This window comes from Symphodus melops, assembly GCF_947650265.1.
Source record: "Symphodus melops genome assembly, chromosome: 4".
Taxonomy (NCBI): Eukaryota; Metazoa; Chordata; class Actinopteri; order Labriformes; family Labridae; genus Symphodus; species Symphodus melops.
Genome location: NC_136694.1, coordinates 670398 through 695866, shown reverse-complemented (window position 1 = coordinate 695866; position 25469 = coordinate 670398). Strand labels below are relative to the sequence as shown.

General features: G+C 42.7%; 2 protein-coding genes and 1 long non-coding RNA gene across 3 annotated transcripts in view; 2 read left to right on the top strand and 1 right to left on the bottom strand.

Annotated features, from left to right (window-relative positions):
* Positions 1-1687: 1687 nt before the first annotated feature.
* Positions 1688-25469, bottom strand: part of LOC306822720 (V-set domain-containing T-cell activation inhibitor 1-like) — a 134239-nt gene continuing 110457 nt past the window's right edge. The window contains exon 7 of the mRNA XM_079341903.1: positions 1688-1702. The gene's annotated coding sequence lies outside the window, so the exon portion shown is untranslated. The remainder of the gene's footprint in view (positions 1703-25469) is intronic.
* Positions 3084-14413, top strand: LOC306823069 (cytosolic phospholipase A2 gamma-like; the record flags this gene model as incomplete). The annotated part of the gene is made up of 13 exons (XM_079342436.1): positions 3084-3104; positions 3313-3411; positions 4280-4422; positions 4606-4792; positions 4909-5014; positions 5089-5229; positions 5395-5460; positions 7628-7702; positions 10125-10289; positions 10551-10643; positions 11900-12054; positions 12338-12509; positions 13761-14413. 13 exons carry the CDS (start codon positions 3084-3086, stop codon positions 13934-13936), a joined length of 1599 nt encoding a protein of 532 aa, XP_079198562.1. The 3' UTR covers positions 13937-14413.
* On the top strand, positions 23849-25297 carry LOC306822746. The gene is made up of 3 exons (XR_013778939.1): positions 23849-24359; positions 24441-24610; positions 24692-25297. It is a non-coding gene; the product is annotated as an uncharacterized lncRNA (long non-coding RNA).

The following is a 25469-nucleotide window of genomic DNA, read 5'->3' as shown; positions in this document are numbered from 1 at the left end:
GTTTTGTTTCCCATCATTTCGTTCCCTTTATTCTGTTTCTCACACTCTGTTCATGTGGGAAGAGTCACCCAGGCTCTTTCTCACTGGACTCCATCTCCTTCTCAGCCTCGGGAGATGGTAAATAGTCATGTAGTCTCTTTTCTCACACTTGGGGATAGATGGTGCCCTGCCAGGTGGGCAGTGGCTCTATGTGGCGTGATGGGGGAGTGATCTGTGTAATGTGATGGAAATGTATAAGTTTTCATGTTTGCCTTTACTCGGGGCCTCTTTCTCTCCTCACCGTGTGAGAGAGGGGTCTTCGAACGCTTATCTTGCCTTCGAATAAATGTTCATTGAGACCAGATCGATCTTGGGGTTCCTTTTTGAATAGATCTTCTCACTCTTTATTTTCACTCTTTGGTAATGGAAAAGATTCCACAACACTCTTCATAGAACTAAAAGGCTCAACCCTCCAACAGCCACCTTTGACATTTACTGTGTATCAGTCAGGAATGTGTTGGCCCACTTCTGCTGATTCTCAGGAAACCAGACTCTTCATGATGCCTGGAAGTCGTTTCACAACAGGATGTTGGTGCAACAGTGAGAATGAAGCCAAGGTGGTGGTTCTTTTTTTAAAGATTTATTTTTGGGGGATTTTTAGCCTTTATTGGATTGGACAGTGGATACAGTCAGAAACCAGGGAGAGAGAGAGGGAACCTGCCTGTGTGAGGACTATAGCCTCGATGCATGGACACACACACACACTGCCACTGTGCCACCAGCACCAGTTGCCCCCCCCCCCCGGTCAAATGAGTCTGGACCCGGCCCTGAACACAGGATCAGTCTTATTCAGAGTTTGAAAGAAGGACACAGAGATGTGTGTCGTGTCTGACTGTAGCTCAGAGTGACCGAGGCTTTCTGACATGAAGCATCACAACATTATGACATCATATATGTTCAAGTGTATGATTGACAGATGCATCAATAAATGAGATGTAGATGCTGTGATCAGGTGGCCTCTCTATGACACAACGTGGCCTTCAAAGTGCCGAGTGGCTTCTTTAAGACTTGTTGAGCTGGTTGCTGGTTTCTCTCTTCAGATCTGACTCGTCTGTGGACGACGTGCAGCCGGACAGCACGGCCTCCTTCTTACAACATTCACAGGTTTATTCTGAACAACATGGATCCACTCATTTATTCTTTTCAAATCATTTCAATCTCATTCAAATTCAAATCAAAAAACTTTATTGACCTCGGGGGGAATTCACAGACACATGGAGCAGAAAGACAGAGCAATAAAAAATTAAAACACAGATTCATGGGGACGACTTCAAATGACCTTTTTACATAAGCTGTACATACAGGGGCGGCTGTGGCTCAGTGGTAGTCAGTCGTCTCTTTACAGGGAGGTTGGGGGTTCGATCCCCAGCTCCTGCAGCCACACCTTTGATTTGTCTTTGGCTAAAACACGTAAGCACAAGTTGCTCCCACTGCTTCGTCAGCGACGTATGAATGAAAAACATTTGAGATGTAGTAAGGCAACATCCACTTAGCTAAACATGCTAACGCGCTCTGCTGGGAGAGGAAAGCTAAATCATTGAAATGAATTTCTCTGAAGGACTCTCAGCCTCGGTTCTTTTTTTTACTGTCGTACGGTCCAGCCTGAAGGGGGGGTGGGGGGGGGGGACACCTCATCATCACACAGGAAGCTTTAAACCTCCTCCTGACTCAGATTTTTTTTTTCCTCCTCCGTTGGCGAGTCAGTTCGGCGTGTGGTCTGGGGCGTGGCGTTTCCTGCAGGTTAAAAAAAGACAAAATGACAATAAAGAAGAGAAACAATGGATTCCAGTTAAATCTGGTTTATAGATGAACTCTACTGAACTCTCTGTAGCTGGATGTGATTGAAACATGGTCCAGACTAATAAAGCTGCAGACACACCTTCACACACTGAGTGTGAGGGGACACGGTTTCACACTCGGCTCAGGACTCTGGGCTTGTTGTTGATTATTGATCCAATAAATAAAGAATTATTTGAATGACTGATCCACTTCAGCAGCGCTGCTACCAGTCCAAACAGCTCCTGGTCTGTGTATGAATGTGCCTCTCTGTGATTGGCTGGCGTTCAGGCTGTTTCTCCTCTGTAACCAGGTGAAGACATAATGGATGGATGGAGTTATTGGAGGAATGGTTTCAGCTGGAGACATAATGGATGGATGGAGTTATTGGAGGAATGGTTTCAGCTGGAGACATAATGGATGGATGGAGTTATTGGAGGAATGGTTTCAGCTGGAGACATAATGGATGGATGGAGTTATTGGAGGAATGGTTTCAGCTGGAGACATAATGGATGGATGGAGAAGTGAGCAGATAGCTGCTCTGTGTCACAGCTACAGAAATAATGAGTGGATACAGGTGGAGTCAGATAGAAGTCACACTCTGTTCTTAAAGGTCTCTCACAGAGATCAAAAGTAACTAATGTCTTGTGTCCTGCCTGTCTGTATACTGCTACTGGATGCCTTGAATTTCCCTCGGGATCAATAAAGTATCTATCTATCTATCTATCTATCTATCTACCCGTCACTTAGGACCTGTTCGCCTTGGGAGACCCTACTGAGGGCAGAAAGCCACCGGCAACATCTCCTAGGATCATTCAGGTACTCAAACTCACACACCATAATAAGGGAGCAGTTCAAGGGGAGGATTAGATTCACTTCATCTATAACCACATCATGGAGCAATATCCTCCCCAGGTGTGTACAACACCCCCATCTTCTTCAAAGAAATTTCACCTGAATTCAGACATGGCTCAACATTTTTGTTTATGAGATGTTGTCGTCTTCGGTATTTGACCCAGGACACGCCGGAGAGACGACATCTCTTGGCTGAGTGTGTGTGTGTGTGTGTGTGTGTGTGCGTGTGTGTGAGAGAGGTATTTTATACAGTTGGTGTGTTTGTCTTTTTTGGATCTTGTCTGATTGTCTCGTGGGCGTCTCTGATGAGCAGAAGCCCCGCCCCCTCATGCTGACTTCACATATAAGCTGTCCCTTCCTCCTCATACAGGTGCTTTGTGATCTTTGGAGCAGTGGCATCAACAGAGAGCAACATGGAGGAGAACAGATCTCAGGTGAGAGCTGCTTGACTAACCATGATGTGCATGATCGTCCTTCTTTAACCTGCTGCACACTGAGGGCTCACAATTTAAGATGTTTAGACTTTCATATGATTCTGGTCATAATGAAAGAATAAAGTCCTGTGATGTCTTGTTTCCTCCTGTGCTCAAAAACATGATGACCAAGCTGTGTGTGTGTAAACTGTTAAACTCTGTGCGTCAGTCTCAGCAGGTGTGTGCAGGTGAACAGGAGTACGTCCACAAGAGGAAACAGGAAGTCATCCTGCAGTGTCTCAACAGACTGGGAATCGACTGTTCAAAAGTAAGAGAAGAAGAAACGTCTGTCCTCTGCTTCTTTCTTCCTTTCTGAGTTTCTTTCATGAAACACTCTTTTTCATGTTGACCATCTGCTGATCAGGTGGTGCACTGGTCAAAGTCAGACTGTCATCATTTACTGTGCTGCTGAAGATGTTTTATTTTAGGATCAACCAGGTGATTTTAAACACAGATATTACATTTGATTCTATTTGATAGACAGCTGAACAAGTCTGCAATCAAAGTCTGACAGAGAACTGTTAGAAAATCAAGAATCATATTATTAATAGTTTAATGCTTTTTGCTGACATATTATTTTAAGGGAGATTTCGCCGCGTGTTCTTTAAGATTCTATTAAAACAGTGATGGAAACTTCCACGAGGGGAAGTTTGTCAGTTTCATAAATTTGCTTTTAGCTTTGTCACAAAATTAGTCAATCCACATGATAAAGCAGTTTAGAGCAGTTGATTACACAACACATATTATCTGTTTTCCAATCACTCAGTAATGGACTTTTCTATACGATTGCCCTGTCTAACTGTTTGTGGCCTACTAATGTAAACGCCCATTTATTCTCAATAAAGAGCTCAGCAAAGGGGAAGAAAAGCAGAAGGTTGGGATCTCTGAGGCTGCTTTTCCTGCAGAGGCGAACAAAGACGCTCCTTGTCCGTGTCTGTTCTTTTTCAGTTATTCTGTTGAGTTGTTAACCGTATGTCTGAAGGTGAAGGTCAAACCTGACAAGAACCCTCCTGAAGTTTCCCTCTGGGGTGATTTTGTTTAAAGCTGTAAAGGAATGAGGAAATAGTTAGGCGGGTCATATTGTAGACATTTCCTTGTAGCTGAATTTTAAAACTCTGGATGATGTGTCCCTGCAGGACTCGGTCCCTCACATCGCTCTTCTGGGTTCAGGTGGAGGTCAGAGGGCTGAAGTGGCTCTGGTGGGAACTCTCTATCAGATGGAGAAGGACGGTCTGCTGGACTCTGTGCTCTACCTGGGAGGAGTCTCTGGGTCGGCATGGTAACGACACTCACACACTTCAGTGTCAGACTGTGTGTGAACCAGATCAGTCTTATTCAGCTGTCAATGAGTCTGATTCACAGCATCTCTGGTTTAAAGGAAAGAGACAGAAGTGAAAACTTCCTCTGTGAGGAATAAGCTCTTCATGTCAGTCTCTCCTCTTCTTGTCCTCTCCTCCGTCAGGGCCATGTCCTCTCTGTACAGTGACCCAGAGTGGAGCGTGAACATGGACCGGGCTGTGGATCATCTGATTGGTCCAGGGGTGGAGTGGAAGCAGGTTTGGTCATGGCTGGAAAAGCGAGCGGAGGAGAAGAACTTCTCTCTCTCTGATGTCTGGGCGGCGCTCATCGCATATACAATCATGAAAAAGGTTCCAGTTGAATAATTAGAATAACTTTTTGACTCCATGTGTTAAAGTGTCCATTTTATATGCATCACATTTAGATTTCATACAAAGTCTTCAGGTCTGATCTCCTGTTTCATCAGATGGACAAGCAGCATGTTTCTGACGAGGCCATCAGTAAAGCCACCAACCCTTACCCCATCTACTGCGCCGTAGAGAAGCACTTCTTCTCTGAGGGTCCTGAGGACGGTAAAGACACGTCATGTTAGGTGCTGTGAGGGTTACTGACTGTTATAGTATTAATCATCCTGTGTGTCTCTCAGGGAGATGGTTTGAGTTGAGTCCTCATGAAGCCGGGTTCCCAGACCTCGGCCTCTTCATCGAGACGTCTCTTCTCGGCAGCAAGTTCAAGAACAAGGAGCTGCAGGAGAAGAAAGCTGAGATGGACATGGTCAAAGTACAAGGTGTGTGTTCACATGGAGAGATAGCTGCAGCTGTAAACAGACCTCTCCCTCTTCACCTCCCTCGCCTGCCATGATGCTGAGGGAACATCAGGATACAGGAACAAAACTGATCTCTGCATGTGTTGATACTGACTAAAGATGACTCCTCCTCTGTAACCTGTGCAGGTATTTGTGGCAGTGCGTTGGCTGACAGGAAGACGATCAAAGATCACATCCTTGACTGGCTGTTTGGTAAATCACATCATTTCATACTCGATGATCAGGACGGGAAAGTCTTCAGGTTGAAGCAGGAGGAGAAGCACACATGATGCCGAGTATCACAACAACACATGTTTATTATAACACAGGAAACACTCAACACCAGGTCACCACTAACGAGTGTTTAGTGTCCCATTCATTTCCCACTAACTGATTAATAGCTATGTGATGAAGTACTCACTTTCTACCCATTACTTACTGGTAACTTAGTGGTTACATACTGGTAACTTAGTGGTTACATACTGGTAACTTAGTGGTTACTTACTGGTAACTTAGTGGTTACATACTGGTAACTTAGTGGTTGCATACTGGTAACTTAGTGGTTGCATACTGGTAACTTAGTGGTTACATACTGGTAACTTAGTGGTTACATACTGGTAACTTAGTGGTTACATACTGGTAACTTAGTGGTTACATACTGGTAACTTAGTGGTTGCATACTTGTAACTTATTGGCTACATACTGGTAACTTAGTGGTTGCATACTGGTAACTTAGTGGTTGCATACTGGTAACTTAGTGGTTACATACTGGTAACTTAGTGGTTGCATACTGGTAACTTAGTGGTTGCATACTGGTAACTTAGTGGTTACATACTGGTAACTTAGTGGTTACATACTGGAAACTTAGTGGTTGCATACTGGTAACTTAGTGGCTGCATACTGGTAACTTAGTGGTTGCATACTGGTAACTTAGTGGTTACATACTGGTAACTTAGTGGTTACATACTGGTAACTTATTGGTTACATACTGGTAACTTAGTGGTTACATACTGGTAACTTAGTGGTTACATACTGGAAACTTAGTGGTTACATACTGGTAACTTAGTGGTTACATACTGGTAACTTAGTGGTTGCATACTGGTAACTTAGTGGTTGCATACTGGTAACTTAGTGGCTACATACTGGTAACTTAGTGGTTACATACTGGTAACTTAGTGGTTGCATACTGGTAACTTAGTGGTTACATACTGGTAACTTAGTGGTTACATACTGGTAACTTAGTGGTTGCATACTGGTAACTTAGTGGTTACATACTGGTAACTTAGTGGTTACATACTGGTAACTTAGTGGTTGCATACTGGTAACTTAGTGGCTACATACTGGTAACTTAGTGGTTACATACTGGAAACTTAGTGGTTACATACTGGTAACTTAGTGGTTACATACTGGTAACTTAGTGGTTGCATACTGGTAACTTAGTGGTTGCATACTGGTAACTTAGTGGCTACATACTGGTAACTTAGTGGTTACATACTGGTAACTTAGTGGTTGCATACTGGTAACTTAGTGGTTACATACTGGTAACTTAGTGGTTACATACTGGTAACTTAGTGGTTGCATACTGGTAACTTAGTGGTTACATACTGGTAACTTAGTGGTTACATACTGGTAACTTAGTGGTTGCATACTGGTAACTTAGTGGCTACATACTGGTAACTTAGTGGTTACATACTGGTAACTTAGTGGTTGCATACTGGTAACTTAGTGGTTGCATACTGGTAACTTAGTGGTTACATACTGGTAACTTAGTGGTTACATACTGGTAACTTAGTGGTTACATACTGGTAACTTAGTGGTTGCATACTGGTAACTTAGTGGCTACATACTGGTAACTTAGTGGTTACATACTGGTAACTTAGTGGTTGCATACTGGTAACTTAGTGGTTGCATACTGGTAACTTAGTGGTTACATACTGGTAACTTAGTGGCTACATACTGGTAACTTAGTGGTTACATACTGGTAACTTAGTGGTTGCATACTGGTAACTTAGTGGTTGCATACTGGTTACATACTGATTACATGTGATTACATACTGGTAACTTAGTGGTTACATACTGGTTACATAGTGATTACATACTGGTAACTTAGTGGTTACATACTGGTTACATACTGGTAACTTAGTGATTCCTTGAGATTACATACTTAATGGTAATTTAGTGGTTACATACTGGTTACATAGTGATTACATACTGGTAACTTAGTGGTTACTTAATGAGGCCTTTACTTTTCTTTCAGTGGGGGCCTACCTCATGGATTTCCTCTATAAATGGAAACCTTTCCATTTCCTCTCCCTTGTATATACTAAACTAACATTTTATCCTATTCATTGTTTCATCATACATTCTTCTCTGTTTTTAGGATGTCTTCCATTCAAGTCAGACAATACCCTCAGTGTGCTGTACAAGTGTGGAAAGGACATGATGTTCACCTTAGGTAAGACCAAACAAGGCCACATCGATATATACACATAACGGCAAGTCTTGTTAGTCCATACTCTTATTTTTCTATATTAATCGTGTATTTATGTGAGGCAGGGACTGCTTGCTGGGCTTGTAACTGCTCCTCTGGTGTGCTGTGGCTGTGCTGGATTCATTCAGGAGTCGCTGCTGCTTTGCCTCACCAGGCTTCATTTCTGCTTGGCTTGCTGCTGTTGAAGGTTTGTTGTGCACATCGACGGCTGAGGGACTAATTCTACTGTATAGGTGTCGCAAAGCAAACTCTTAATCCTTAAATGTGCTGACGTAGCTGACAGCTTTTATTGTTTAATTTAAGGGGTACTACATGTATGTGGGTTTACTACTTAGTTTATTTTGCTTACGGTTTGTTGTTCATCCTGTATTATCATTTTGTTTCCTTTGATCGATCTATTAGTGCTGCACACTAGTTGTAGTTTCAGTGACTGATATTCTGTTTTTGTTGATTCATTTAGTTCATTAGTTTGTTTCAGAGTGAAAATCGGATATTTAACACATATCAGAATCAAAATTGGTTTTATTGTCATGTACATATACGATGAATGTGTCTTGGTATTTTGGTGTAAAAGGAAAAAAAGGCTAAAATAACAAGTAAATAAGTACTTAAATAAAATGAAATATTATAAGCAACCAATATATACAATAGAATTTAAAAATGTCAAATATAAAGAATAATAAAAAACATGAAATGTACAAAGGTTGCATGAGAGAAAATAAACGTAAAGTCCAGTGAGCGTTAATGGAACACATAAAGAAACAGTTCTTCACATTACTGTGATGTTTTCTAATTGTGGGGCTGATCAGAGTCTGTGTTTTGTGGGGGTTTGTCCGCTCCACACACAGTTATCTAGTCTGCGAGCGAGCGCACTGTGCCTCCTGCACGTTGGACTGCAGAGGGATGTAAACACCAACCAGAATGAATGTAGTAAACTCACAGGGGAGATATACAATGAATGAAATCACTGTGACATCAGAACAGCAGACACTACTGACATAGAAACACAGCTCAGAGTCCAGTATCAGTCCACTCAGCTCAGAGTCCAGTATCAGTCCACTCAGCTCAGAGTCCAGTATCAGTCCACTCAGCTCAGAGTCCAGTATCAGTCCACTCAGCTCAGAGTCCAGTATCAGTCCACTCAGCTCGGAGTCCAGTATCAGTCCACTCAGCTCAGAGTCCAGTATCAGTCCACTCAGCTCAGAGTCCAGTATCAGTCCAGCTCAGAGTCCAGTATCATTCCACTCAGCTCAGAGTCCAGCATCAGTCCACTCAGCTCAGAGTCCAGTATCAGTCCACTCAGCTCAGAGTCCAGTATCAGTCCACTCAGCTCAGAGTCCAGTATCAGTCCACTCAGCTCAGAGTCCAGTATCATTCCACTCAGCTCAGAGTCCAGTATCAGTCCACTCAGCTCAGAGTCCAGTATCAGTCCACTCAGCTCAGAGTCCAGTATCAGTCCACTCAGCTCAGAGTCCAGTATCAGTCCACTCAGCTCAGAGTCCAGTATCAGTCCACTCAGCACAGAGAGAGAGAGAGAGGGGGAGAGAGAGAGGGAGGGAGAGAGAGAGAGAGGGAGAGAGGGAGAGAGAGAAAGCGAGAGAGAGAGAGGGAGAGAGAGAGAGGGAGAGAGAGAGAGAGAGAGAGTGAGAGGGAGAGAGAGAGAGAGAGAGAGGGAGAGAGAGAGAGAGAGAGAGTGAGAGGGAGAGAGAGAGAGAGAGAGAGAGAGAGAGAGAGAGGGAGAAGAGGAGTTGAATTTACTGTGCATCATAGAAGGTGACAAAAAGTTAAGAGAAAGAACTAGAACGTGTTTACACTGATTTATTCCTTTACACACATTGATGTCACTTACACTAGTTAGTCAGCATTTTGTTATTTCTTTTGACAAGGCGAGAACATTATAACATCATTTGGATAAATGATGTGTCTTTTCTATTATTTGTTTCTGGTTGTTTTTATCTAGTCTGTTCATTTGTAACCCTTTCACATTTAGTGAATTCTTTTCCTTTACTGTGTTTCGTTTTGTTCTTTTGCTAATTGCAACCTCAGTATTTCCTCTTCCCCGTCCTTTAGTGGTGCTGCTGTCCTGGGTGATGGTTTCCCACTTCCTGTTTGCTGAGAATAACTGGTCTTGTTTTGTCTTCATGATAGAGTGTGGGTGGCTGCCTCGTGTGATTGGAGAGCTATTTAAATTTTAATTTACTGATTGGTTCCTTCGATGTTACTTAGTGGTTACTTGGTGATGACCTTAATAGTCACCTGGTGGTTAGTTTCATACTATCTATAAACAAATATATGTACCTTATTGTAAAGTTTTACCTACCACAGATAAACACTGAAGCTGAGTGATCATCTTGTTGTTTTAATAACTTGATGTGTTTTCTAACAGAGCCAGTCGACCCTGCACATAAAGCGCAGGAGAGTCTTTACCAGGACTTCAGCCAACTCATAGCTAAAGCCAGAAACACCACCGAGGATCCCGAAGTCCTGGCTGACCTCGACAAGCTGCAGCAGCTACTGAAAGACAACCCTCATGATGCTCGTCAGACATCCAGTATGAACCTAACCTCCTCTTATTTAAATATGTTGGTTTAAGTATGCTCATGATATCAGCTTCTGACTCAGATTATAACACCCTCACTTCACCAGTTTTCTTCTTTATAGAACACTTTGTTTTGCAGTATAAAGAAGCAAATGTGAGATTTAAAATGTATCTGATGGAATCTCTTCCAGATCAGGCGCCACATGTGTCCATGAGGCGGGAGGAAACATGATAGGGATTTAAATGAGGTGTAAACATGTCGGTTTATTTCAGATTTCCTGAAATGGGGAACTTTATGGAAGATCCTTCGTCTGCTCGGAGATTGGGAGTGGGGAACAACCAACAACTTCCTCTACCAATACCAAGGTCAGACCACACATCAGCAACACTCACTGTGAAAGTATTTCCTCCATGTTTAGAGAAACCTTTGATATTTACTATGTATTATACTGTGTGTCTGCAGCTGTCCACAGTTTAAATGGGTCAAATGATACGTGTTTGGGAATTTTTTCAATCTTTAGAGATTTTTCCCTTCATGACATCACAAAGGGCAGTAGCCCCTCCCCCAGGTGGGTGACACTCCCACAGCTAGGTGTTTGTTCTGCCCTCTGAGTCTGCCTTCTCACCGTAAACAATAGGACATGGAGCCAGAAAGCAGCGAGTACACCCGAGCCCTTCCAGAGAGGGGGCGTGGTCAGACACAGCTCATTTACATATTTAAAGCTACAGACACAGAAACAGCCTGTTCTGAGCAGGGCTGAAATAGAGGGGTTTATAGACATGATCAAATACAGGATCAGAGTGGATTTACAACAACACACTTCACACACATGTTGAAGAGGAGCTCTGACAGTGATTTCACCTGAAGAGGAGGAGATGGAGATCATGTGACCTTTAACATCCTCTTAAAGTTCTCCATTGAGAGCAGCTTATTTCAGGTCTTTTTTGTAATTGTTCAGAATATAGGAAGCAGTAAATTTAACCCCCCTTTTCCCCAGCTCAGTCCTGACCTTTGGCACAAACAGGAAGAAGATAAAATGTCCCTGTACTCTTCTGTCTGATGGAGGTCTGAAGGTCTAAGCAGATCAGAGACAGACTGGTAAATAAGAACACTCAGTATCTGTGTGTGGACAAAGACGACCATCCAACAAACAGATTGAATCTGAGTGATGAACCTCAGAGGGTGCGGAGCACGTAGGCTTTGAGAGCAGGCGTGCACGTATCACCAGGATCCAGCACAGCAGACGGTCTCTGAATGTTGCTCATTGTCTTAAAGAACTAACAGATAAATATCAGGCACGGTCCCATCAGCTCTTATGCGTCTACAAACACGAAGAAACCTGTCGAACAGTGAAGTGTAGCAGCTGACACGTCAAACATTCTGCTGCTGGTGGAGACCAAAAACAGAGTTCAAAGGAGTCTATAGGACTCACTTTCAGAAAGGTATAATTTGTGTATTATATGTTTGAATAAAAGTGTAGAAGAAGAAGAAGAAGAAGCCTTCTGTTGATCCACAGCAGCTGCACAATGAAATTCAACATAGAACAACACAAGAACACAACAATCAAAGTCTGCCTGAAACTTGGTTGATTTAAATATTTGATGTTCTTGTTGCCGGGCAGACTCCAGCGTCCCAGCTTACCTCCAGAAAAAAGAATGTTTCCACCTGATTGACGCCGGCTTGCATTTGAACGTCGGCTACCCGTCCATTCTGGGAGACAAGAGAGACATCGACCTCATCATCGTTGCTGAGTTCAGCGCAGGGAACATCTTCGAGGTACTGTCTGTGTGTGTGTGTGTGTGTGTGTGTGTGTGTGTGTGTGTGTGTTGTTTGTATCAAGCAGCATCCTCTGGTGTTGAAAAATGATCCTGTAGTTCCTGGAGTGTCCACTAGAGGCTGGCTGCAGTACCTGGAGTGTCCACTAGAGGCTGGCTGCAGCAGCACAGGAAGTCACATACACACCCATTCAAAAAGCCTGTTTTTACAGCAAACATGAACATGTTTACAGCCTGCTTCAAAAAACCAAATAGCTCTGATTGGCTCATGTCTCTCCTCACAGACTCTGACTAAGGCCAGAGATTATGCAGCCAAGCTGAAGAAGCCTTTCCCAAAGATAGACGAGACGATCCTGGAGGAGAAAGACTGGCCCAAGGACTGCTATGTGATCGAGGGGAAGGGGAAGGAGCCCACCATCGTCTTCATGCCGCTCTTCAACAGAAAGAACTGCAAAGGTCTGTCAAAATAAAAAACACTTTTATCATGTAACACCCCCCTCTTCAGGTGCAATCAAGTTACTACAGTGATCCCCGGCAGGGGTCAAATCAATGACCAAACAAAAAGGAAATGGACACAAAATTAGATAGAAAAAGTGCCAAACGTTTATTGACAATAAATGACATAAAATCCCTGTGTCACCATACAATACCTGACTCAACTATTGCAGGGACCACGGTCGGGGCAATTGGTCTATGTTGGCACTAGCCAAGGAGGAATTTTAATAATCGCTGCACACTAGGGGAGTAAAAGACTCAAATCACTGCAAATCACACTAGGGTCACCCTGGAAGATACACACTCACCGTGCAAACAAACTTGTGGCATTTTTACAAACTAGAGTTTCACCCGAATCTGTTCCTCCATCAGCTCGCAACCGTTAAAGTACCATTACCCTCCCCGAAGATCCGCCCTGGAGCTACACTAGGGAAGTGGCAAGACCGACAAACAAACAACACAGACAAAAAAAGGACTAGAAACAAAACAAACTTTAACCCCAAAACAATATCAACACCGAAACTAAACCCACACAGTAAGAGCAGCAGAGGGAAATCTGCCCGGCTCCCTAAAACAGAAATAAAATCATTAGTTCCCAACCAAAATCCCATATGCAATATTTATTAAAAATTGGCTTAAGCTTTATTAGACGGATGTACATAAATTATTCGTACCTGGTACGCTGGGCCCAAACCCTCCCAGCATCCCCCACCAGACACAACACCTGGCCCAACTGTTGCTGAAAGGATGAAGAACACAGCATAACAATGTAACTTCATCAACTTCAGGTCTAAATAAAACGTAGTTAAAACCGCATCTCACCGATGACAACCTCCGTCACACACCTCACTCACGAGCCTCCGCTCTGCTTCTACAGCCTTCCTGGAACAATTCAGTCAAACAACTGAAAACAAAAACCAGCACTGATAGTGACGCGTTTTAAACCTCTTAATAGATCGATATAAAACCAAAGCATGTCTTCTTACCCGTCCTCCCAAACTCAGGACAAACAAAACAGCTGGCGTGGTCGAGGGTGTGCACCTTCCCTCTCCTCCCGGCTGGAAACCAAAATGCTCTCTCATTGTTCCTGCCCCCCCCCCCCCCTTATACCTAGCAGGGAACAGCAGCGTTTCCGGTGCCACCGGCTACAATCAGGAGAATGTGAAACTCTCTAACATCAGTCTGATAGTCTGTGGTTTTATTCTGCTTCAGATGCAGAAGAAGTCAAAGCAATGATGGACAAGTTCTCCACCTTCCAAAGGCCATACAGCGAGGAGATGATCAAGTCTTTGATGGAGATAGCGAAGGAGAACATGAAGAGAAACAAAGAAACTCTTCAGAGAGAGCTCATCAAGGCGGCTGAGCGCAGACGCAGCAGGTCTTTGTAATCAGATGGATCAGAAAGCCAACACTTCTGCTCTTCCTCTCTTTTATTAAACCTGTCCTGCACAGAATCTCTCTGTCTCCTCTTGTCTCCACCTGTTCCTCCTGCTCCTCATGCAAACTCTCAGACAGATGATGTCTATCATAAGAACAGCTCATGTCTTCACGTCTGCTGGAGTCATGTGATCTGTTCTGACTATGAATACAGGTTGGGTCATTGTGAGAGCTCATGTCTTTTGTTGAAACATCAGAAAGAGACGAGCGATTGATCAATTTGTTTCTTTTATTATCATCTGATCATAACTGTTCATGACCTTCACATGTTATCATACCTGAGCTCGTCAAGCACCTTTGTATCTGTGAGGTCGAGGAGAGTGAAGTCACAGACGACCTGGTGATAACGTCTTTATCACTGCTCTTGATTCTGCTGATGATGGATTTGAATCATTCAGTTTGATTATAAAAAGACAATGAAACAATAATCAGCCTGGGGCTTTTTGATTTCACTAAAAGACTTCATGTCGCTCTGATTGTTAAAAATTCACTTTTTGGAACTTAGATCTCCGAGTCCTCGCACTCAGATTTAAACTTTTACATTTTTACATTTTACTTTGCTGATTATTGAATGTGAAAAGACTTTGTCAGATTTTTGATTTTTCAATAAATTTTCTTTAAACTTTTCATTGTTTGACTGACTCTTTAATAAAGATTAGTTGTCTACTTCTTTCTTTCTCTGAAAAGTCGCTCACACCATAAAGGTGTGTGTCTGTCTTAAAGCCTCCAGGTGAACCTTACTCAAACCAGGTGCAGAAAATAAAGAATAGAATAATGCTGGCACTATATCTAGCTTAGTAGAAATGGTTATAACAATTAATGACTGTTTATCGCCCCCAGTATGCAGAAAAATGTGATTAGGCTAAATTACTGTTAGCTTCGGCTAGCAAAGAGGAGGCTATGTGGATGTGTAGCTATTTGCAGGAGAAGGATGACTCTGACAAGGAAGATTACATTTATCTTCTTTACTTAAGAACAGCAGGTGTACAGTTCTGTGGTCGCTCTAACTCCGGTGCAGACGACTTTTTAAGTCCACACCAGAGCCAGCGAGCGACATACGACATGTACCAAAAACAGAACTCTCTACTTCCGCAGAAAACGTGCTTACGTAGTTCCGGTAGCAACACAAGTTACCATAACAACCAAATTACTAACATAACTGACACAAAACAACATGGGGTATAAAACAAAGCAGTAATTGTACTCGTACTACATTACAACATTTCAGAATAACACATTTATAACTTACTTCATGCAGATATTAAGTGGGCATGTCTCTAATGGAGAGACTAATAGGGAGGCTACCCACTGAATTCAGATAACTTTAGGTAAGGTATCACTTATGAAAATGGTCAGTTTTCCCCTCGCTAAAACTATCTTAACTTTAGCATGTCATGTTTGGTAGCAATTGATGCAGTAGATAATGTAATTTCATTAGATACCAGTAGGTTTATATCTGACCTAGCTTTAAAATTGATCCTGCGGTGTGAAGCTTACTTACTAACAAGTCAACTGTTAGCGATAGCTAGCTAACGGAGTTACATAGCGCGAGCTATACCATTAGCATCAGTTAGCTTGTGCTAGCTTGACGGTACTAACAGTCAACTTATGTTGATAATTAATCCAGCTAACATTATTTTTTTAGTTAACAGTAAAATGAATCATTTGAAACTGTGTCACCATATTCTGTTTCCATTTACCTGCTGATGGGTTGTCTGCCTCTCGTAGTCCTACTCATCTCTTCTGTCTGTTTGTGCGCTTAGGGTCCGTTGAGACAAGGTGTTTATGGAGTTATTTTAGTGCCATTAAGTCACAAACTAACAGAAGGCGATTTACAAATAACTCCACAGGTGTTTATCATATCCATCCGCACAAGATGGATTTTTTCCCCCTAATATTTTCGATCAAGAGCTTGGTAGGTGTACCTGACAGTAATTATAAAAGTCTTAACATTGTTTATCTATATACTTTGATAACTATAATTGAAAGATGTTCTATCAAAATAGCCATATAGGTAGAAATATTTTCTGACAGGGAGGAATTGATTTGAAGTGCCATAAAATGAAGAGACTTTTGGCTGGTATCTCCAAACCATTGCGTTGAGTCAATTTTTTTTAACTCAATATTGGGTCAAATCAACCCAACCTATAACCCAGCAGCACTAACCCAGCATTTGGGTTAGTTTTTTTATGTGGTGTGATGTGTAACTATTAATTTACATAATGATTATAGTATTTATATCCTTAACAATTGGGTATATTTGATATGACATTTGAATGAAGACAAGTTCAAAAGATTTGAAGTGAAGTGAGACAATAGTAACTAATGCATCGTGTACTGTATGCATAGGTTGTTTTTATAGAGAGGGATAGATCATCTGAATCTGACCCTGGCGGTCAGTGGCGAGCCAAACACAGAAGTCAGTGAACGGACCGAGAGCCTGGTGAAGCATCTTTGGAACCATCGTCATCCTACGTCTTCGTATCATTCATACAGATAAGAACACTCATAAACCTACCCGGGTAGTGAAAAGAACACACACACACACCAAGAATTTCCATGGACCCTTTTTGTTTGGTTTGAGGTTCTTTATTGCGTTTGCCTGTGCACTCAGAAAGCCGGCTTAGGTAGGCAGGGAATGTACATAACTGTCTTTTGTTTTGTATGATATATTTTTTCCAAACTTACCTGTTTTGTGTTGTCTGTTCTCTGCTGACATTTTAATACTTCAGGCTCCATAGTCGTACCTAGATTTTCCGATACTAGCCCAGCTTTATTAATAACAAATCAAATCAGTTAACAGATGTATTAACCTAAAAAGGAGTTACAAAATCAAAGCATGTGACTGTTGTTTTTGATTCATTTTATGAACTTTAATCGCAATCAGAGGAGTCAACTATTCTTATAGATAATTTCACAACTGCTCAAGAATATCTGGAGGACTCACTGTTGGATAAACGCTCGACTAAATCATGCCTGGGGATCTTCTTCAGGAGCTCTGCTGTTGCTTTCAGAGCATCAGAGAGGCCATGAGTCTGCACCATCAGATCCACTGTTTCATAACATTCCACCGCCTTCTCCAGCTCACTCTTCGGGATCGCAGGGAAGCCATCTAATTCATCAGAATCCTCCAGGAACCACTTGAACTTTTTGTACTCCTTTTCCCCCAGCTTCTCCAGGACATTAAGGAGTTCAGAACGAGACATTGCTGCACCCTGGTCTCAGAGGACAGTTTGGAAATCTATGCAACAACCTGGAACCAGAGACAAAATAATATGTAATACTAGACAATTCCAGCAGAAATTGTGAGGGTGGTTGCTGTGTGTGTGTCTGTGTATGCGTTTCTGAGTTATACTGCAGTAAGACTGTTTAACTGTAGTCAGCTAACAGATAGCTGTCCTACTGCTATAGTAATGACACATTTTTGTAGGCCAACCCGAAAAAATGGCGCCAGTGGTTCCTACGAAAATTCGCCTATGGGATTTTTGCATTGGATTTTGGATCATTGCAGAAAATAATCTGTGTGTCAAACACACGTTTCTGATGCGTTGCTGTTTTGTTCAGCGGGATAATCTTTACAGATGAACATCATTTACCGTAAATTCCGGACTATTGAGTGCACCTGTGTTCAAAACGTGACAAAAAAGTAGCGGCTTGTAGTCCGGAATTTACGGTATATTAAGTTTGAAGAGTTAATGCAGCTGAGAGAAGTAAAAAGCTAACATTGTGCGCTAGCGAACGACACTGCGGTCGATTTATAATGACGCCACGACCGTTATGCTTCATCGATCTAATCAGCGGATTTGACAAGCTAGCTAAACGTTAGCTTAATAAGTTGTTTATTAACCTAATATTTACAAGAGCACTGAAAAACATGACTAGAGGCTGTAAGGAGGATTAGGGAGAGAGTTCCCGGCGTGATGACGTTTAATGTCTGCAACAACCACTGTAGTTTCAGTTAGCTACGCCCTTGAAAGTTCGCGTAAAAACTTTAAAATTCACAAGTGGGGTCTTAGCGCACGTAGTTTATCTCGTCTAACAAACATCAACATCTCTTCAGCTTGTGTTAACCACAGACCTTATTTCAGGCGTCTAAACACAAACACATTCAAAATCCACATTTAGACTTTTAGAGGTCAGAACCACGGTGCTAAAATGCTAACTCACTTCCTGGTTTTAGGACTCAAAACTACACCAGTCTATGGTCCCACTCAAATGATAATGTCATCACTCTAACTCTGAACACCTGCTGCTCACTGATTGGTTGACATTCAGCTTTGATCTGCCAAACTGCCAGAACATTCCATCAATGTATTTGAATGGGCTTACCACTGCTTGCAAAACCTCAAATATCTTAAAAACTAAACATGATATCACCGATCCGTTTGGACTGTGAGCCACAGCACAAATAGGCGCACGTGCTGATGTATTTTATTTTCATTTAGCATTCAGACTGAGATCACAGTGGCGATTTTAAAACACGAGTGAAAACTGTGAAATTCTGGAGGTCAGTTAGAGTGAGAGCCCAATGTGTGTGTATGTGGTGCGTGACTGTCAAACAAATGTCTCCCCTGGGAGACTGGAACATTTTATTTTTTTACTTTTTGCTTCACGAGTGAGAGGACACTCAGAGCTTTATTTTGATATATTTTGTTTGTATATGCGAGCAACAATGGCTTCAGGAGGGCGATTTTTGTCGCTTAAACTCGATTTGTGTCCACACCATGTACCGGAAGTTTCCACAAAGTAAAAGCACCCATGTCATGACCGAGCCGCTTGTTTTGATACCTTTTTTGTGTGTGTGGCACAAACGCTGTGGGAGGAGTAGCACGCCAAAATTTGAGGATATAACTAGACAATTTGCATTTCCCTGCGGAAAATGTGTGTGAATGCTTCCTGCTGAAATTTTGCAGAAACACTGCTGAATGAAGAAGAACTAGCAGAAGTAGAAGAGGAAATAGCAGAAGAAAAGTAGAAGTAGACAAACAGTAGTAAAGTAGAAGAGAAAATAGCAGGAGAAAAGTGGAAGAAGAAAAACAGTCGTAAAAGGAGAACAAGAAGTAGAAGAAAGTGAAAGTATCTGTACAAGAACAAGATAGAAAGAGAAAATGTAGTAAAAGAAGAGGTGTAAGCAGAAAAAAATAAGTAAAAGCAGAAGAACAAGAAGTAGAAGAAGAGGAAATAGCAGAAAAAACAGTAGTAAAAGTAGAACAAGAAGTAGAAGAAAGTAAAAGTATCTGTAGGAGAACAAGAAATAGTGATAGAAGGAGAACATGTTGTAAAAGCAGAAGTGGAAGCAGAAAATCTAGATAAAGCAGAAGAATCAAGAGAGTAAATGAGAAAGCAAAGCATTTACAGTATGAAGTTCAATGCGTGTGTGCGTGATGGGGTGGGTGTTTGTGTGTGTAAGTGCAATCAAGAGTAACTGCAGTCAGCTGGCAGCTTAGACTGAGAAAACGGGGGAAACATCTCCCTATTCAGTGCTTATTTTAAGGGGTAAAATGAAGAGTTGGTGGCTGAATGATGATTTTATGAGCAAGAGGAGAGGTAGCTGAACGTGTTGATGTAATTTTTATGTCTGGGATCCAAGAAATGTGGGAACCGCAGCGATGTGAAAACTTTGTCAAGAGAGATCAGTTTCCAAATGAATCGGTGAATCTCAACATTATCGCAGATGGAGAGTTTTTTGGACCACCTGCCGCTTTGAAGGTCACAGTGTCCAAACCGTAGCTCCGTTTGTCCTGAAATCCTAATGTGAGCGAGAGGACAAGTTTTCCTACGTTTTGAGGGTAAATTTAGTCATGTGGTGTGAAAATTGTGGTCGCTAGAGCAATTTGTTCGGGAGATTTTGAACCCATCTCCCAACTCAGCCACACTCTAGCGATGATGTCACTCACTCTAGCTCTGAACATCTCACCACATAGACACCCATTCAAAAACGGGGAAGACAGCAAAAAACATCACAAAACAGTTGGAGGTATAGTTTAAAAAGTATAAAAGATAGCAAAACAATGTAAATGTAGTAAAAGTGGTGGAGACACGTGTGAACGTTTTAAAGTAAAAATGAAGTCTCAGCACAGCAAAAGTTATAAGGCTGAGAAGAAGGTGAAACAGTGGAAAAAAATCCCATTCATTTCAATGGGGAAATTTTTTTTGAAAATTTGTGAAAAAAGTGAAATCTTTGAAAGCGTTAAAGATGCCATTACTCAGAAAATAAATCAACTCTGTAACAGCTCAACTTTATAATCCTCTTAGTTGTATCAACAGTTAATGCTGAGTTTTAAAATCTCACTGAAGCGTTCTTAAGTTCAAACCGTACTGGCGCCTGTGACTGGCAGTGCCACGGCTCGCTCTCTGTTTTGTAGATTATTGATGATTATTGTTTCACTATATGTGATTTTAGCAGCCCAGATGACAAATGGAAGTGTCCTGGCTTTACTAACCTATGATCGGGACTCTTTATTTCGTATCAAAGAGTCATTGGAGGACATGTTTCATACCTGGGACCGGTACAAACAGGCATTTCCGCCTCCGTTTGAAATCGATCCCGACTCACCGGACTACTTGATGCTGTATCGGGTGCCGGGTAAGACCCGCAGGAGATCCAGAGGAGGGGGCTCTCGGTCCGGTATCCAAGTAAAGCGAAGACGTGCTGCGGCGCACGGGGGCTCCGTCGTCTTCGGCTGCCGGGACCACGCTCGGTTCCTGCGCCAGATTCCTCTCCTCGATGTGTGCGTCAGCGTGTCCTCGCTGCCGCCTGCCCGCACTTCAACAACTGTCCTGGACCCTTCGCAGTGCTGGAGCCATGGTCAGGGGTTTTCATCGCCATCGCCTACTTCCGTGTTTATGCCGGCTTTTCCAGCATGGACCAGCTGGAGCTCACGTGACCGCTGGATGTGCCTTCGTCCAATCCCGCTCCGCAACACGGACACTACCTCCGAGACGTCAATCCACGTCGGCCTATTGAATGCTCGTTCAATTGCGAACAAGTCTCATTCACTAAACGATCTTTTTACAAGAGAAAATCTGGATATTATGTGTCTTTCAGAGACATGGCAGAGAGAGGAAGAGTTCATTCATTTAAATGATCTCTGTCCACCTGGCTGCTCTGCTGTCGGGAAGCCCCGCCCCTGTCGCCGTGGTGGTGGCCTGGCCATTGTGCACAGGGAGGTCCAAAAATGCAAACTGATCCAGTCCCAAGATTTCTCTTCGTTTGAATCACAGATGGTTAAGATGGGTTCCTCATCCCCTTTTTACTGTGTGTTGATCTACCGTCCTCCTGGCCCTGCCGCTGTCTTCTTAAAGGATTTTAGTGACTTCTTGTCCTCTATTATAAAGCTGGACTCTGTTTTAATCCTTGGGGATTTTAACCTTCATGTTGATGACAGCTCATCTTCCCCTGCAATGGAACTTCTAACATTGACTGAAACTTTTAATTTTGAGCAGCATGTTTCTGAGCCCACTCACCAAAAAGGCCATATTTTAGACTTAGTTTTTACGCTTGGCCTAGACATTTTAAACCTGTCTGTAAATGATGTTCATTTGAGTGATCATAGTCTTGTTCTGTTTGATCTGCACTTTTGTCCTGAGCCCAAGCCTTCAACAGTCAGGTCTCAGAGGCGTGTTATCACTGCTAATACTGCAGATAGTTTCTCTCATTTATTTGATCCTGTCTTGGTCATGAACTGTCTCGATGTGGATGATCTCACTCACTGTTTTAACAATCACTGTGTAGAAATTCTGAACCAGGTGGCTCCTGTTAAAACAAACTCCTCTACCAGGGAAAAAGCTCGCCCGTGGACTAATGAAGACATCCTAAATCTAAAGAGACTATGTCGAAAGACTGAACGCCTGTGGAAATCCACTAACCTTGAGGTGCACAGGCTCTACCTCAGGGACCTTGTGTCCTCATACAATGTGATGGTCGAAAATGCCAGATCTGAGTATATCCATCAACTGGTAGCACTAAATAAGAAAAACCCCAAAGTGTTGTTTGAAACGATAAACTCACTTGTATGTCCTGCTGCCCCAGTTGCCCCCGTGTTTTGTGAAGCTGACAGCAATGCCTTTTTGAGATTCTTCACAAACAAGATAAAGATGATCAAGGACAACATCCCGCCCCCTCTTCGTGTTACCCCTGCTGTTTCTGAGCCTGTCTCCAGCTTGTGGTCCTTGTTTAGGACCGTGACGGTTGCTGATATTTCAGCAGTGGTGTCTAAGATGAAGCCCTCCTCTTGCTCATCTGACGTCCTTCCCTGTAGGCTTTTTAAAAAAGTGTTTGGGGAAATCGGCCCGTGTGTGACCAAAATGGTTAACCTGTCTTTGTCCACTGGTGTGTTTCCTACTGCATTCAAACATGCCATAGTGGAGCCATTACTAAAAAAAGCAGGCCTAGACCAAACAGATCTTAATAGCTTTAGGCCTATTTCTAAGCTCCCTTTCATGTCAAAGATCCTTGAGAAGGTGGTCTGTAATCAGTTGACCCTTCTCCTGGATCAAAGCAACATCCATGAACCGCTTCAGTCCAGTTTCCGTAAGCAACACTCCACGGAAACGGCCTTACTGAAAGTGTCCAGCGACATTATGATGGCTGCTGACTCTGGAAAGTCCACGGTCCTGGTTCTCTTGGACCTGTCCGCAGCCTTCGACACTGTAGACCATCAGATTCTGCTGAGAAGACTGAGGGATCAAGTTGGACTGTCGGGTTCAGTTCTAAAATGGTTCTCTTCTTATCTAGCTGGACGAAGCTTCAGTGTAGCAGCCAACCAAATAAGGTCGGAGTCTGCGGACCTGCTGTGTGGAGTGCCTCAAGGTTCTGTCTTGGGTCCTGTCTTGTTTTTGCTGTATTTGATCCCTCTAGGAAAGATCATACGAAGGTTCGATGATGTTTCTTTCCACCTATTTGCTGACGATATCCAGCTGTACTGCTCTTTTAAGCCGTCCGAGATCCAGAAGCTGAGCTCCCTACGTCTTTGTCTGATGGAAATCAAACAATGGCTCAGCGAAAATTCTCTGCAGCTCAATGCAGAGAAAACAGAAACATTGATTCTCCCCCCTGATGACTCAATTCCAGGGATTAAGCAGTTCTTGGGGGACCTAGGCCAGTCTGTGAAGCCTAGTCTTAGAAACCTGGGCGTTATCTTCGACAAAGACATGTCTTTAGTCCAGCACTGTAAACAGCTGTCAAGGAACTGCTTCTTTCAACTAAGGAAGATCTCCAAACTTAGAAACATGGTTTCACAGAATGATTTGGAGCTCATTATCCACGCCTTTGTGTCTTCACGTTTAGACTATTGCAATGGTTTGTTTTCTTGTCTTAACAAGAAAGAGCTCTCTAGACTGCAATTAGTTCAAAATTCTGCAGCAAGAATTCTGACCCGCACAAATAGGAGGACCCACATATCCCCTGTTCTGAAAGACCTTCACTGGCTGCCAGTGTCCTTTAGGTTCAGGTTTAAAATCCTGGTTCTGGCCTTCAGAGCCCTACATGGTCCGGCTCCCTCTTACCTTAGTGAGCTGATCCAGCCTTACGCCCCTATGCGAGCGCTGAGGTCTATGGATCAGAACCTGATGAAGGTCCCTCGAGCTCATTTTCGCACTAGAGGTGACCGGTCGTTCCAGGTCATTGCTCCGAGCCTCTGGAATGAACTTCCATCATCCTTGCGCTCAATTGATTCAGTTGTCACTTTCAAGAGTCAACTGAAGACGTTTTTATTTGTCCAGGCTTTTAATGAGCCTCTTTTAGGGCTGCCATGATCTTTGTGCTGTCTGTATATTACTTGTGATGTTTTAACCCTGTTTGTGAAGCACTTTGTGGCCCCTGCCTGCGAAAAGTGCTATATAAATAAAATTTACTTACTAAAGCCTGGTTCACACGGCAGGATAATCACGCCGATTTCGGCTCCGATTCTCTCCTTCCGATAATCTTAAGGACGCCCGATCATCATAAAATAATCTTATAAGATCATCCTGCCGTGTGTGGTGTGTTCAGACCGCTCTCGTCTGGTCGGAAGAACGTCGGGACCGCTCCGATCTCAAATCGGGGATATTCAACATGTTGGATTGTTTTGGCCCGATCTCTCATCATGTGTGGTGTCCCCCGAGGAGAAAACGAGCACGAGCCTGTTGACGGTTGATGTGTAGCCAATCAGAAAGCGAGGTGACGTAGAGGCGAGGAAACTCCGGGAGCATAAAAAAAAACAGCTGTCATGATGGCGCAACAGAAAGTCCGGTGGACATCGGAGATGGAGGACCAACTCGTCAACCTATGGCAACATCATGAATGTTTATACAATGTTTCATGCAAAGAGTATCATAACCGACAGGACAAGGAGAGGAGTTGGACAGAAATTGCTGCTGCACTTGAGATAAACGGTAACTTTTCTTCTACACTACCAACCGTTAACTTGATGATAACGGTCATTCATGTAAATGTCTTGTTATTGTTAATGACAGTGGAAGAAGTAAAGACACGGGCCACAACTTTGAGGACCCAGTACAGCAAGCTTCTGAAAAGTAAACCCAGTGGGAGTTTGCAAAAGCCACTAACAAGCAAACAAAGGTGGCTCATGAAGACATTGATGTTTCTGAAGAAGCATGCCACCCAACGTCCAACTGAAAGCAGTGTATGTATCCTGATTGTAGACTTCTTATCAATATTTAAGTGTTGTCTAAATATCCATTAATATTTTTTATAACTTTTATAGCTGCCTCAAACAATTAAAGATGCTCTGGCTGCTGAGAGGGACCTCCTGAGTGATGTAGATGATGACCTCTCTCCGGCCTCTGAGGAAACATCTGCTGAGGATAAATTTTTTCTACAAAATGATGACGACCCTTCCCCTCCTGTAGCTCATGTACCACCTGCGAAAAAGCTTAAGAAAAGCCAATCTAATGATGTAATTGAAATCGAAAAACAGAAAATTTTACAGCAGATGTCAACAGCTTTTAACGCTGGAAGAAGCAAAGATAGTGACAGCCACTTTGGACAACAAGTAGCTGAGGAGTTGAGGTCAATTAAAAACGCTGTGCTAAAGACAAGAATAAAGAGAAAAATCATGAACGATTTATATGAGGCTCAGGAGAATGATGCACAGGTGCCACCTATTTACCCTGTACCCTCCTCTGTACATATGCCAAACACACAACCAACCCCTCTACTCACACACACAATTCAACAAGAGCCATATCACTACATACATAACTACAGGAGAATGTTAGAAGACGAGTGAATACATACAGGGGGAGATTGTCAGACTCAACTACCTGTTTTGTGGTTATTTTCAAGTGCATCTTCAGTTGCATTCTTTTTTGATGTCTTCGTTTTAATTGAACTCTTGTTATATATAGGAGTAAAGATTGCTTGTATCCTGAAGTGAATAATAAAGTTATTTATTTGATCCCACAGACTGTTTTTCATGTTTTCAAAGTTGACCTCTATCCAACTGGATAGATGGCTTCAGGATTGAAATATGGAATTTCATA